This window comes from Dunckerocampus dactyliophorus, chromosome 9, assembly GCF_027744805.1.
Source record: "Dunckerocampus dactyliophorus isolate RoL2022-P2 chromosome 9, RoL_Ddac_1.1, whole genome shotgun sequence".
Lineage (NCBI taxonomy): Eukaryota > Metazoa > Chordata > Actinopteri > Syngnathiformes > Syngnathidae > Dunckerocampus > Dunckerocampus dactyliophorus.
The window spans coordinates 12,047,280-12,062,120 of record NC_072827.1 but is presented as its reverse complement, the minus strand read 5'-3'; the positions used below and the strand labels follow the sequence as shown (position 1 = coordinate 12,062,120).

General features: G+C 40.0%; 1 protein-coding gene across 4 annotated transcripts in view; it reads right to left on the bottom strand.

Annotated features, from left to right (window-relative positions):
- The window catches only part of epha6 (eph receptor A6), a 245,183-nt gene that overhangs the window by 185,977 nt on the left and 44,365 nt on the right, over nucleotides 1-14,841 (bottom strand). Inside the window, exon 1 of one of the 4 annotated variants that reach the window (XM_054786682.1) lies at nucleotides 12,774-13,290. The exons of the other annotated variants lie outside the window; for them this stretch is intronic. Coding sequence (XP_054642657.1) covers nucleotides 12,774-12,852 — 79 coding nt within the window. The 5' untranslated portion in view covers nucleotides 12,853-13,290. Of the gene's footprint in view, nucleotides 1-12,773; nucleotides 13,291-14,841 lie in introns of those variants that run through there. 4 annotated transcript variants of the gene reach the window in all.

Genomic DNA, 14,841 nt, shown 5'->3' with positions numbered 1-14,841 from the left:
GATAGCTTTCACCCTCGGGTCGTCTCTGTCACACTCTTTTTGCACTTTTCAAACGCTGCGGCGATAGGAACAAGCCCCAGGGCTCCAAGTGTTGTAGCGATGCTGTAGTTTCAGGTGGCTGATAAGGTTTGACGCATTGAAGCTTGATGTTTTTTTACATCCTCGCGGAATGTTTGCATAGCATTTGGCAAAATGTCTTCCTTTGAAACAGTGAAAAGGCCCCCACAATCAATGCCATGTTTGTTTACAAGTGAGTTAAGACAGGATGTTTGCAGCACGTCACAGAGAAAGGAGCGCTTGATTGGCCCGCGCTAACCCTTCTACAGCATAGTACGGGTAATCTCGCCTTTTTTAACGTTATCGGATTTATCGGTATGATGTCATAACTCTTCATATTGCTCCAAAAATTCATCAGGTGCACCCATGATTTATTTGTTGTTTGGGGGTGGCAGGGAAAACAGCTCGGGGGCCGCCATAGCTGTTTTGTTCCTTGGACGTAAGTCCGCAAACAATGTGAAAACCACCTGCTGTATAGCAATCACTGTTAGAATATAGTCATTATTCATGATGGTGGTTTACATTTTTCGTTTCATTTAGAATTACATTTCAGGTTAAAAAACATCATGTAAGTCATATATCTTCATGGCGTAGAGTATTTTACAAAAGTCTAAGTCCAAATGATATTCCCAATAACTTTATTTCCTCATAGATGATTGGTTTGCTCTAGTCCAGGGTTCTCAAACTCACTTTCACTGGGGGCCAGTGGAGGTAGAGTCTGGGTGAGGCTGGGCCGCATCAAGTATTGGGAGTAGGCCTGGGAATCTCAGGGTACCTCACGATACGATACAATTCACAATGCATCCATGTGATAACACCACTGTTAGTTCAGTGTTGGTGTTTACCTGCCCCTGTAAGTATGGAAGTAACACTGAGCTTGCCCGGATGTTGCGGGCTGCAGTTATACTACTCTTTGATATCCAGTCGTGGGCCACAAGATACGATTTGGTGGTCCGCAAATAGCCCACGGGCCGCGAGTTTGAGACCCCTGCTCTAGTCAATGACTGATTGGAAACAATATATTCAGGTCATAAAAAACTATATATACACAACAGGTTGTTTTTGCCTTATATTTAGAACTACAAGTAATATGTGTTTCCCTGCAGAAGTAGGTTTAAAGTAGGTAAAGTAGGTTTATGAATTACTCATTGGTGTTAGCCGAGTGGTTAGCATGTTGGCCACACAGTCAGGAGATCGGGAAGATCTGGGTTCGAATCTGCGCTTGGGCATTTCTGTGTGGAGTTTGCATGTTCTTTGCATGTGTGGGTTTTCTGCGGTACTCCGGTTTCCTCACACCATCCAAAAACATGTATATGAGGTTAATTGGCGACTATAAATTGTCCATAGGTTTGATTGTGAGCATGAATGGTGACCAGGCCATAGTGAGTGTGAATGATTGTTTGTCTATATGTGCTACGTGCGATTGGCCTATCAGCTGGGATAGGCTCCAGCATATCCCCGTGACACTAATGAGGATGGTGGCATAGAAAATGCATGGATGGATCATTGGTGTTAAAAATAAACAAAAATACTAAATTGAAAGTTGCCTCAACTAATTTCAGGAGGAAGCAAGCATTACAGACAACCAACAGCATTTGAGTAATCACAACAGTATTGAGCGCTGATTGTATTTTCCCATTTAATGGTTAAAACAACGTTGTTTTTCATCAGGTGAGAGCATAGTATGCTGTGAAATGAAAATATATTCAGCAGAGGCTAACTGACAGACATGCCATGATTTTCCACACACTGACACTCATCCAGCATCAAACATTAAATAAGGTACTTGACAACAGTAAGGCGAATAATCACATAACCGACATAGAGGCATGAAAAATATTGACATTCATGGTAATGCAATGTTATTTATTGTGAACACATGATTAAATATTGGCTTCAGCATTTCCTTTCAACCGACTGTATAGGCATCATTCTCGGCCAAGAGTTGGAGTTTATACTGTTTATACTGCAGTTACATACTCACCTTTTGTAAAAATTGAAATTCTAATAATTTCAAAACACTTTTGTCAGCACAGTACAAGGATGCAGAGGGCTCCAATGACTGCATTTGGCTTGGGCCCCCAAATGGCTAAATACGCCCCTGATCTGGAGCCTATCCCAGCTGACTTTTTGGATGAGAGGCGAAGTACACTATGGACTGGTCATCAGTCACCATCACGGGACACATCAAGACCAACAATACCTACAGACAATTTAAAGTCTCAAATTAACCCAAACATTAACCCAACTAGCTTTTAAGAATGTTCTTCCTCGCTATGTATTTTTTTGATCATGTACTGTATTAGTAAAGAAGTGGTTGCCCCCAGTATAAATACAAGTCAAATGCCATTGTTTGAACAGAGGAAGAAGATAAGGTTTGGTCAAATAAACAAAGCTTGTGACCATTATGATTTATCCAACTGTAAAAATTTAATACACAAAACCATACTTTATTTTCCGTTAAACATATACAGTGGCACCTCCCTTAGCATACGAAAATCTATGCAAACATTGGGCCTTGGTTCGCGTACATTCCCCAGTTAGCGTAAATTATGGTGCTTGTCTTGTTGTGTTATGAACACACTGCATGAGTCCAGCTGTGTCCGTAACGTATTTTCATCACAAACTGTCCATGTCAGCATCTGTTAACATGGAAACCCCAACTGGAAGTCATTAATCTGTGTACCATTTGTTAATTTGTTTTTGTCATTTGAAACCAACACTAAAAAAAAAAACCTAATAACAACGTGTTTTTTCATTATTCGTTTTATAAAATAAAGCAAAAAAAAATACCTTTTTGTTTTTCTTATTTTACATCTATTATTTAATTAAATCTGAAGAAGATGGATAATAAGCGTAAACAGTTGTTCCTCGTTTATCGCGGTTAGTTGGTTCCAGGCAAGCAAATTTCCACGAAGTAGGATTCAACATCAATAAATTGGTTATTTTCAGAGTTAAAGCATAGAAAACCTGTTTATTACCTTCTAAGTACGATTTTTTTTACCATCATTAGAGCCCTATAGACATGAAATAACACCGCTAGAGTTACCTTTACACTACAATTATTCTTACACAACATTGCACAACTCTTACTTGCAGGCTTCTTACTCTTACTTGCTGCTATAAACATACCAAGCTACCAGGCTAACTAGTTAGCCTCTCCAAGTTCTTTATTCTAAACTTAAGAAAGGGTTTGAAATGGAGAAGGAAAGAAGAACATAATAAGAAACAAAAAACTTACCGCTTCCACACAGAATGGGAGGAGAACTTTTTTTTTTTCCCCTCTGCACCCATAGCTGACTTCATGCAGTGTAAGTTAAGGCAATAGAAGGTAAGGTGACCAGTGACCAATGTAGAATACTACATGTGATTTTTTTCAGTATATGTTTTAATAATAATAGGCCATAGTCAACCACAAAACAGTGATAATTTATTAATTAATTAATTTTTTAAAAACCTTGATAGAGCGAGGAGCGATGTTCGAACATTCGACAACATTCTACAGGACGACATCAAGGCACTGTTGAAAGATAATGCTGCCTTTCGCACCGCCCTTGACGAAGCGAAAGAAGCAAAGGAGAATATCACGAAGCAAATTAAAAACTTCATTGACGAGATGGATCAGATTGCACAAATGAATGATGTGGTCCTCACTGGGCTCCAAATCACTCCCAAGTCAAAAGATGTTCCCTCAATTATTTATTTATTTATTTATTTATTTATTTATTTATTTACTTACTTACTTACTTTTTAATTTTATTTTATTTTATTTTATTTTTTATTTATTTAATTAAATTTTATTTTTTTTATTTATTTATTTTTATTTATTTATTTATTTATTTATTTTTTTAATAATTTTCTTTGTTGTGTTTAAAAAAAAAAAAAAAAGCTTTGTTCTTATTTATTTATTTAGTATTGTCATCATTATTATCATTATTATGAATGTTCTCTCTTTTTTTTTGGGGGGGGGGGGGGGGTTATCTCACCGTTATCTATTATGTGTTATCCTGACTATCACTGAAAACATGACATGGAATCCAGGAACTGTACTATGTACTGTACTAGATGTAGAATGGATGGGGGGTAGGATTAAATAAGCTTTGCTTCTTCCTACTCCTTTTGGACATGTGGAACTGTCAAAGAATGATTCACGAGATGTATTCCATTGTAACCTTCATGTTCAAATAAACTAAACCAAACCAAACCAAACCAATCAAGCAACAGACTGCTAACTTCCCACAATCGAAGGAGGTGGGTGTAGATGTCAACAGTATTGACACTTGCGGCCCACTACATGGTAGAAACAACACCGCACCTGTCATCATTAAGTTCACCAACAGGGAATTCAAAACTGCACTGCTGAAACAGGGAAAGAAGCTAAGAGGCACAAATGTCTACATGAATGAGCATCTGACAAAACGCAATGCCGACATCGCCAAGAAAGCAAAGGACTTAAGGAAGCAGGGAAAGATACAAAGCACTTGGAGCACTAGCTGGAAAATCTACATTAAACTAAAAGGAGGTCCAGGAGTCGCAAGAGTGCTTGTTGTCCAAGATATCAGCAATCTGGATACATATTAAAGGTCATATTACTATGATAATTAGCATAATGGAGGAAACACCCTACAAGACAGACCAATGCAACTAGAAGGACTACATTCCATAGCAATAACCTTGACATAACTAATAAAAGGAACTCTTGCATACAAACCCAGCGTCACTCGCAGTGCAATACCGAAGAGGATGTGGATATCGACAGGAGCGAAAGGACAGGATAAATAGAAAGGGAAAAGGAAAGGAAAAGGAGAAAAAAGGGGAAAAAAGAAAAGTATTATTATTATTTTTTAAACATGTGTACCTGTATACTGCATATGTGTGAATTGTATATTTATATACGTGTGTACTTGTGTATGTGCATATGTATGTGCATATATATATATGTATGTGTGGGCTTGTATATATACACGTATGTATTAGCAATTGATGTAATACGAAGAGGGGGTAGGACTAAATAAGCTCTGCTTCTTCCTACTCCTTTTCGGACATATGCATGTTCAAAATAAAATGAAACCAAACAAACCAAACGGAGAAATGGCGAGGGATGACTGTAAATGTCATTTTTACAATTCCGTTTAGTACGCCAAGTTCACCCAGAAATAGTTTTACGAGGACTTGGGTAAAGTCCTCTGTGACCGGGAGCATTAAGAGTACACAAAATGGCAAGTTTGGAGGCTTTTGCTGACATAATTACACGTTTTAAAAGCAGCAAATTGCACCTCAAAATATATAATTATGCAGTAGCGTCACGCCGCCAGCGTAAATCGACGCAGGTTGGCTCTGCCCCTCCAAACCTCTTTTGGGTGAACTCAGTGTCTCAAACGGAATCACAAAAATGTACTTGATACGCTTGTTATCCATCTTCTTCATATCTGATTATGTAAAATAAACCAGCCATTCATCTACCGCTTATCTGAGTTCGGGTCGCGGGGGAAGCAGCCTAAGTATGGAAGCCCAGACTTTCCTCTCCCCAGCTACTTCGTCCAGCTCCTCCCCTCAGATCCCGAGGCGTTCCCAAGCCAGTTGAGAAACATAGTCTCTCCAACATATCCTGGGTCTTCCCCGAGGCCTCCTCCTCCACCGGACTTGCCCTGAACACCTCCCCAGGAAGGCGTCTGGGAGGGATCTTGACCTCCCGGAGGTCAAGCCACCTCATCTGGCTCCTCTCAATGTGGAGGAGCAGCGGTTCTAGTCCAAGCATCTCCCAGATGACAGTGCTTCTCACCTTATCTCTAAGGGACAGCCCAGCCACCATACGGAGAAAACTCATTTCAGCCTCTTGTACCCACAACGTTGTCCTTTCGGTCACTACCCAAAGCTCATGACCGCAGGTGAGGGTAGGAACGTAGATCAACCGGTAAACTTCCCTTTTGGCTCAGCTCTCTCTTCACCACAGCAAAACGATGCAAGTCCACATCACTGCAGACGCCGCACCATCTCGCGTTCCGTCCTTCCCTCATTCGTGAGCAAGACCCCCAGGTAATTAAACTCCTGCATTTGGGGAAGGATCTCATCCCCAACTCGGAGATGGCACTCCACCCTTTTCTGAGCGAGAACCATCAACGTCCTGGCAGCGTCTAGAAATTATGTCCATTAAAGTACTGAACAGAATCGGTGACAAAGGGCAGCCCGGAGTCCAAACCTCACTGGAAACGGGTCCGCCTTGTTTCCTGGTAATGGGAAAAAAACTCTGACACCGGTCATACAGGGAACAAAACACCTGAATTAGGTGGTCCGGTACCGAATATCTCCAAAGTACTCTCCACAGAATTCCTCGAGGAACACCATCAAATGCCTTCTCCAAGTCCACAAAACACATACACTGGTTTGGCAAACTCCCATGCACCCTCAAGGACCCTGCCGAGAATGTAGAGCTGGTCCACAGTTCCACAACCACGACGAAAACCACACTGCTCCTCCTGAATCCCAGATTCAACTATCCGCCAGATCCTCCTCTCCAGAACCCCTGAATAAACCTTACCAGGAAGGCTGAGAAGTGTGATCCCACGATAGTTGGAACACACCCTCCGGTCCCCCGTCCTGAGCCACCACCTTATCGTGGTGGAGGAGTTTGCGTGTCCCAATGATCCTAGAAGCTAAGTGGTTGGGGGCTTTTACACGCCTGGTAGGGTCACCCATGACACACAGGCCCTAGGGGAGGGACCAGACAAAGAGTGGCTCAACAGATCCGAGTGAAGGGACACGTTGGACCAATGATTTCCCTCACCCGGACACGGGTCACCAATGCATTCTGAATGGTTTTCTGCATGTAAAACTATAATTGCAAAGCTATCAATAAGTGTTTTGTATTAACATTTTTGAGTTTGCATTATTTCTCATGGGATTTTTTATTTTTTTGGTTAGCGTTTGAGTCGGACATTCTGGACCGGATTATTGATGCTAACCGAGGTTCCGCTGTGTTTTGAAAGCCTTACATATACAGTGCAGATAAGCCAAGAATTTGTACAAAAGTTGTTTTTCCTTGCACAGCAATGAATAGAATCAAAGGTGTTGAACTTGATCTCTGCAAATGGTACAGCATAGAGAAAAATCTTTAACAATCAGCCCTCTGAACCCATTCGTGCAGACACACCAATTGTATTGATGTTGTAACTGTAGTCCAAACATGTATTTGCGACTGCCCTTAAACTTCCACAGATTCCGCTGGATCTTCCCTATGACTCATCCATTTTCTAAGGCTGGATTATCTCCCTGATTTGTCATGGATGAAAATCTGCCTCCTGAAGAACACTCTCTGCAATGTCGTAAGTGAGGGGGGAAAAAAGACATCTTCTTCAAATTACCTTTATCCAATGTTTTTCTTGAAAGGAGTTAGGATAGTGAATGGGATTTATTCTCAAAAACATTGCTGCTGCTGTCGATTATCATCCAATTAATCTACAACTATGTTGACATTCGAGTCATTGTTTTTTTCATTTTAAAATGTAAACACCCTCTAATTTCAGCGTCTCAAATGTGAATATTTTCTGTTCTTAATTTTACCAGCAGTAGCAGTGAATCGTTTAATGGGCAATACTGTAGACAGAGTTGTTCATGGCTCGCACAGCTCGACTACACTCCCTCTTGAGTAGACGCAAAGGATTGTCTCTTCGGTAGCTCTGAGAGAAGACACCGGGACAAAAAGCAAAAAAAAAAAAACGTGTTTATTGCCTCCCAAGGAGGCATGAAAGGATCCATTTTTCCTTTGACATTCTAATCCTTTGAAGTTTTGTGTCTGATTTTTTAAAAAGTATCAATTTACACAAGAATGCTTCAATGTAATGGAGATGGGTTCTGTGTCCAGCCAGCAGAAAAACTACAAATAACACTGAATTGAGCATGTGAATTTTGGAAATATTAGTTTTCATGCTTACAGGGGTCTGGAGATTATCTGGCCCGTACGTACCGCAATCACACAACTTCATCATATCGTCTCATATCCAGCAGATACATAACTTTTATTATCCGTCAGAGTGGCTTCCAAACTGCTCAGTCTTGCACCCCTTCAGACATGTAGCGATGTACCCCCTGTCTTTCCACTCACTTTACAAACAAAAAAACACACGTACATACACATGCGTGCAATTAAAATGACATGCAGTGAATTGTTTCTCACCATTTTTTTCATAAATTACCATCAAAAAATATATACAGACATATTTTTTTTTTCGCAGAGCGAGAAGACATCTCAGATTGTGTCTCAATTTAAATTCCAGTTTGAAAATATAACTCTAGGCTGTCTGCAAATCATGTTTTTTGCATACCCCCTACTTCAATATGCAAGCAATCACTGATCTATGAAATCAATGAGTGAACAGTGACTGTTACTCCCTGGGGGGGGCGTGAGAGGCGAGGAGGGGACTTTCAATATTAGTGCAATCCTGCCAACATGTACGAATCTTTTGACTTAACATGGGGGGGTGGGCATGACAGAAAATAACTGAGAAGCACCGGTACAAGCTACGAGTGGAACGTCCAAATAATATACGGTAGAACTGTGACCACTGTAAACATTTTTAACCCTTTTGTGCATTTTTGTATGCAACATTTTAAGTAACATTTGAACTATCTGAACTCTTATTCAAGTCTGGAAATAAGAAGTCAGAGGCTTAAACTAATTTGCGTGCATGTAAAGCAGGGGTGTCCAAACGTTTCACAACCTAATTTTCCAAGAAATACAACTTATTTTGTTTGTGTTCCTTCTAATAATATTGCAACTTCGAAAAAAATAAAATAATAATTTTTGGGAATATTTCAACTCTGTGCTACTAAGTTTATGTTATTTTTCCTCATAATATTACCAGTTTATTCTTTTGAAATTTAGACTTTTATGACTTTTTTTTTCTCTTAATATTTTGACTTTGCTCTCATGAAACTACAGCTGTTTTTTTTTTTTTCAAATTCTGCAGGGGGGGAATTTGTCTGTTGTTTTTTTTTTTAACGACTAAGTTTTCTTCCTGTAAATTTTCTTCTCATAATTATGACTTTATTCCCATAATATTTTGACTTTTTCCCTAACCTAATTTACTTATTTGTTGTTTTGTTGTTTCTCATCATATGACCTTTAAAAAAACCACATTTTTCTAATATTTCAACTTTATGCTACTAAAATGATAAAACTTTTCCTCATAGTACATTATTCTTGTAAAATGACAACTATTTCTCGTTACATCACAACTTTTTTTCTCCTAATATTTTGTCTTTATTCTTGTAAAATTAACATTATATTAAAAGTATATTTTAACAAATTATATAAGAATAAATACATAAATATGTTAAATATTATACCACATTAAATATTATATAATAATTTTTTTTGCTGTTTTTTTAAAATATATTTTTCTTTAGTATTTTTGTTGAATATATTGAATATATTTTTAGAATGGGGGCCAATAAAAAAACAGCCCAGAGCTGCAAATGCCCCCCGGGCCGCACTTCGGACACCCCTGGTTTAGGGCCTAACTGATTACTCGATTAATCGAAACAACAACAGTCAGATTAATCGACTAAGAAAATAATTGTTAGCTGCAGCCCTTCTTGACATTAATATAGGGATTCTCACCCAACTTTAAACGAAAACATTCTTGGAAGAAGAAACAAAATCCAGGTCAATCTATCAAACACACAAACATGCAATAAAAGCCAAGCGTTCAAAAGATTGCTTTGACATAAGCACAGTAATAACAAAATCAATAGCAGAACAAAGCGACATCAAGTGGTAAGGTGAGAAAGATTTATACTGAGCCTGTGATGAGACTTTTAACAAATTTTCACGCCAAGTTGCACCACCGGGCGAGAAGACGACTGAAATTGTGCAGGAGGTTTCAGTGTGTGCGGTCAATAGGAAAGACGGAAGGACAAAAGCCGGCAGACATCATTCAATCATTCAGTGTGTGGCAGAGAAAAACACAACTCGCCTATTTGTTGCAGCTGGCCAAGATAACACAGGGTTGCATTGCTCATTTTGAATTAGACAATAGAGCGGATCCCCACACATTTCCACAACCCCAATTTTTGATTGACATTAGTTTTCGCCCAAAATAGGTCGTTTTTTTTTCAAAAAACTTATCTTACTCAGTCTAAGTCCATCATAACGCATCAATACGTTGCTATGAAGCATACAAGGCCAGCTATTTTAATATTTCATTTATTATTCTGTCATGAATTGTATTTATTGACACTTTATTTGCACTGTATTGTTTATTTCATTTTATTTCTGTCCAGCACTTTGCTCAACTGGAGTTGTTTTACATATGCTATATACATAACATATAAATGAGCATAACATAACCATGCAGCACAGACACTACAGTACAGGTCAGAGTGCTTTGCTTTATACCCTGTACTTCCTGCTGGGGGCGCCACATCTACAAGAAAAAGGTGCACTTTTGCAAGTCTACAAAAGTTTTTGCTGCGAGTTTTTGTAATTTTTAAGGTTGTATTTACGCCCAACGATGCTTCCCAAACGTCCTGCACCTTCTCAGGATTTTGGCAACAGACTTCAGCGTCAGAAAAAGGTAAAGAGACACTGCAGGAGACGGTTCAACTTCTGGATTTGTTAAAGCAGTGGTCACCAACCCGTCGATCGCTAGCCACTCGTCCATCTTTGCCGATCGAGCGCGAAAATATTAGAAAAAAAAAGTATTATTACATCAGTGCCCTCCCCCTCCTGGAGATTGACCAACAGGCACGCCACCACTGAACCACGCCCGTACGCCTCGCTGCCTTCCAGGTGCGCAACCCACAAGCTCCAGCCAGCAGCCCAGTACGCAAAACCCGACCAGGGGTCGCCTCGCTACAACAAGCATTCAGCGACAAGCGAAAGAGAAAGAGAGAGAGTGACAGAGCGCAGTGATGTGCCTGGGCACACAACAGTAGTTATTGAATGCTAATATGGCTCAAAATCTGCCTTTGCTACCTCAAAATTAAGACACAAATACAACTCCGGAGACGAGCACCTCCGAAAAAAATCTCCGAGCGGCGGCTGACTATCATAATGCACGTAATGACGTTTCTCTCTCTCCTCAACCATCATGGTTCGCCCACGACACCGAGCCAGCAAGCCGGGTTGTAGTTTGCTCATAGAGCCCACGCCACAAGCCCGACGAAGATCCACAAAAGTGCGGCTCGGGGGCCATCTGTGGCCCGTGGCTCATTTGTCATTGCATCACTGAAGAAACACAATAAAATTAAAAAAAAACAGCAAAAAAGGTAAGAGTAGAGCAAAAGGCACAACGAGAGAAGGCTGAAATGTTGACAGCGACAACAAATAACAAAAAAAATCATATATTTGTTGAGGCATGTTTCTATATGCCCCTTCACATACACACAGGTAAATTTAACCATGCACATGGTCTCACATTTTTTTAAAAAATCACCTTTTGACTGCTCTTAACCATTTAGGTGTTCAGTCACCCACCCACCATAAAAGAAGACGACACTCTCACACACTTCACCACACACACACTCTGTCACCCATTTAACATTCTATGTCTGGTTGCGCTGCTGTGAGTATGTGTAATTAAATCACTCTAGAATTAGTCTTCAGGTTGTCAAATAATAGCTGATTTCCATACAGAGTGCTTACATTTTATCAACAACTCTCCAAGGCAGTCATCAATTGGTGTTTTTTGTTTGTCATTATGCTGTCATATTTATTTAACACTACTCGAAGTTGGAATTTGAAGGGGAGAAAGAGAAAAAAAAATCTGCATGTAATAATCACACCACGATACATGATCGCGGTGTGTTCTCTACTCCGTGCCGTCCATATTATTTTTCATGATTTGACATAAATTAGGCAAAATTACACCAATAAGGCATCTGTAAAATGCTTGGAGCCGTGTGTATTTTTGCTCAGCATATAAAGTTGGACTATTTTACTGATAAAATTGAATTTAAGCAGAGGAAATGTGTATCTTAGCGCAAATATACACTACATGAAGTTCCCGTTTGAATTCATAATAATATCTTTGAAAAGTTCATTTCTTTCCGTAGTTAAATTCATAAAGTGAAACGCATATTTTCCGTAGATTTGCTGCACGGTGTAAAATATTTCAAGAACGTATTTCTTAATTTCGTAATCATGTTTGATGATTATCGCCTACAGCTAACAAAAACCCTATGTTAAGTATCTCACAAAAATTTGGAAAAATTCTCCACAAAAAAATCATGAACTGCAAAAAAAATTACATGAATATTTTTTTAAATGTGTATAGTGACAATAAAAGACACTTAAAAGGCGTTTAATTGATCTCTGAATCGAACGCCTGAAATGAAATAAATGTTGCACGATATTGCAAAATGCGTGGTTACAAATCAGTCTTTCACCGTAATTTTATCAAAAATATTATTTTTGCCAAAAATGGTCTTAAGACACTTTTGATATGGAGCAAGTTAAGAACCACTCTTTATACACTGGGAGGGGGTGGGGGGGATTGGGAAAACAAAGACAAATAAAAAGTAACAGTTCTCAACCTTTTTTTGCACAAGCGATAATCATTAATCATATGGATTGATTTTTTGGGTAATGGTGGACAAAAAAAAAAACGTTGGCATAAACTAACCGATCAATAAAATTGGATATTCGATGATGGAATCCGGTTCAGAACCACCACGCTCAGATGTTCTATGATGCACCGTGAAGAAAAGTGTCTCACCTTGGTTGCAGCGGCCACAGCGAGTGAGGACAATTCCAATAAAAAGTGCAACAGGAAGAAATCTTGGTCCAAAACTCATATCTGCTGCAACATCGGTCACCGAGAGCGAACGTGGCCGGTAAGAAAAGCGCGTCCAAAAATCCCCCGATCCACTCGCTGTGCTCCTGATTATATTAGCTCCTGTTTGCCGCTCATAATGACATCCATCCCTTAGTGGTAGCAACAATAACAACGTATACGCAGGGTTTAAAAAAAAATCAACACATCAGACAAGAAACTGTTAGAAAGTTTAACACATTTCCTGCCGGCTGTAAGTTAAATGTTGCACTAAAATATTTGCATTGAGGCTACATGGCGCACGCAGCGGTGCCAGTCTTGTTGGCACGGCGATGTTCCGATAAGTGCCGGCTCTGCGATCTGCCTCCCGTCTGGACCGCTGCAGCAGCGAGGTTCTGAATAGAGGAGGATGAGGATGCAGGAGGAGGTGATGAAGGACGCCGCCTGTGCGCATCTGTGCAGGAGGCTCGGCACTAGAGGGGGTTAGCTGACAAGACAATGTGTGTGCGTGTGCGTGCGCGTTTGTGTGGTCGCGGACCTATTATGGGTACAAATCTAGACAGTTTGCTTGGAACACTCTTGCCTTACAGTAGATACATAAAGATAACACACGGGTGAAACTGTAATTCATATTTCATATTGAATCCCAGCACATTTTTAAATTAAATTTTCTAGCATAAAAAATAGACAGATGGATATCATTTTTGAATGTGAGAAAACTAACAAAACAAGATTAAAGTTCCACCTGGGTCTGATCCAAATTGCTTATTTTTGGCAGCAATTGAACTTCAATATTAAAAGAAATCCCATTTGAAATGGTCACCATTTGTATTGTAAGCCCTTTTCAGTTATTCCTAAATGTCTTCATAATTATGTTACAAGTACCTTCCTCTGTTTTTATCATGATTTTTGTGGAAAATGTTTTGTACACCAGATCGGTTTTCGTACAGTATTGCACGTGACAATCTAGTCCGTTTGGCCTGTGCTCGAGTGCCCAAACAAAGCATCCTACGCGTTGCCAGGGGCGGCCTGGCCATTGGGAGTACAGGGAGTTTTCCGGTGGGCCGATCAATAATGGGCCAATTGACGGCTGTTTATTTATTTATTCATTTATTGCCTTGGTAACTACGGTAACTAAATCTCCCAGGAAAATGCCGCTACAGACACAACACAACAGAGGGGGCAAGTTAGCATAGTCAGAGCCGTCCCTCCCGACACGCGGAACAAACGCTGTTCGTAGGGCGCCATGATCCATGCCCATTTTGTGCATGGGGGCCATCTGTGCAAAGGATGCGCATCCCATGCCGTGACATGTGCATGCAGGGTCAGGTCAGTCTGAGGCTCCGTCACCAATAGAATAAAATACCAGTCGCCATTCTGGCTGTTAGTCTCTGTTGGTGTAATGATGCATGCTGCCCCTATCAAGGCAGAAGGTGCAAGTTCCATCCTAACCCTAGACAGTTTGTATAAACAATACAAGGCTTGTAACGGGGGTTGGTTGGGGCCAGTCTGAACCAAAAAGTCCAGGGCTGAATTTTTGTCCCATTGCACCCCTCACGTGCTACCTTACCGTTCATGCATTTTTTTTTACTGACTGTTAAATAACCCACCGTGCGACCAAGAAAGTCACGTTTTCTGCATGTAAAACAAAAATTATTCTCCATAAAATGTATTGTTTGCCTCAAATTGCCTCAGTTTTCATACGTTTCTGTTTTCATCAAACCTTTTGTAACAAATTGCTAACCAAAACCACGTATTTGCATTATATATGAAGTAGCTTCCAACCAATTTTAATTTAAACCATTTATTCACCATTTCTAAACAGACCCCTCTCGTAAAGCGCTGACAGCCACAAGAGGTTGTTGTAATCATTCATTCATTTTCGCACGCTTATCCTGTTCCGAGTCTCTGCTAAGTTTGAGCCTATCTCAGCTGACTTTGAGTGATAGGTGGGGTACACTCCAGACCCCTGAGCGATCAATTATGGGGCGCACATACCCAATCACGTTCA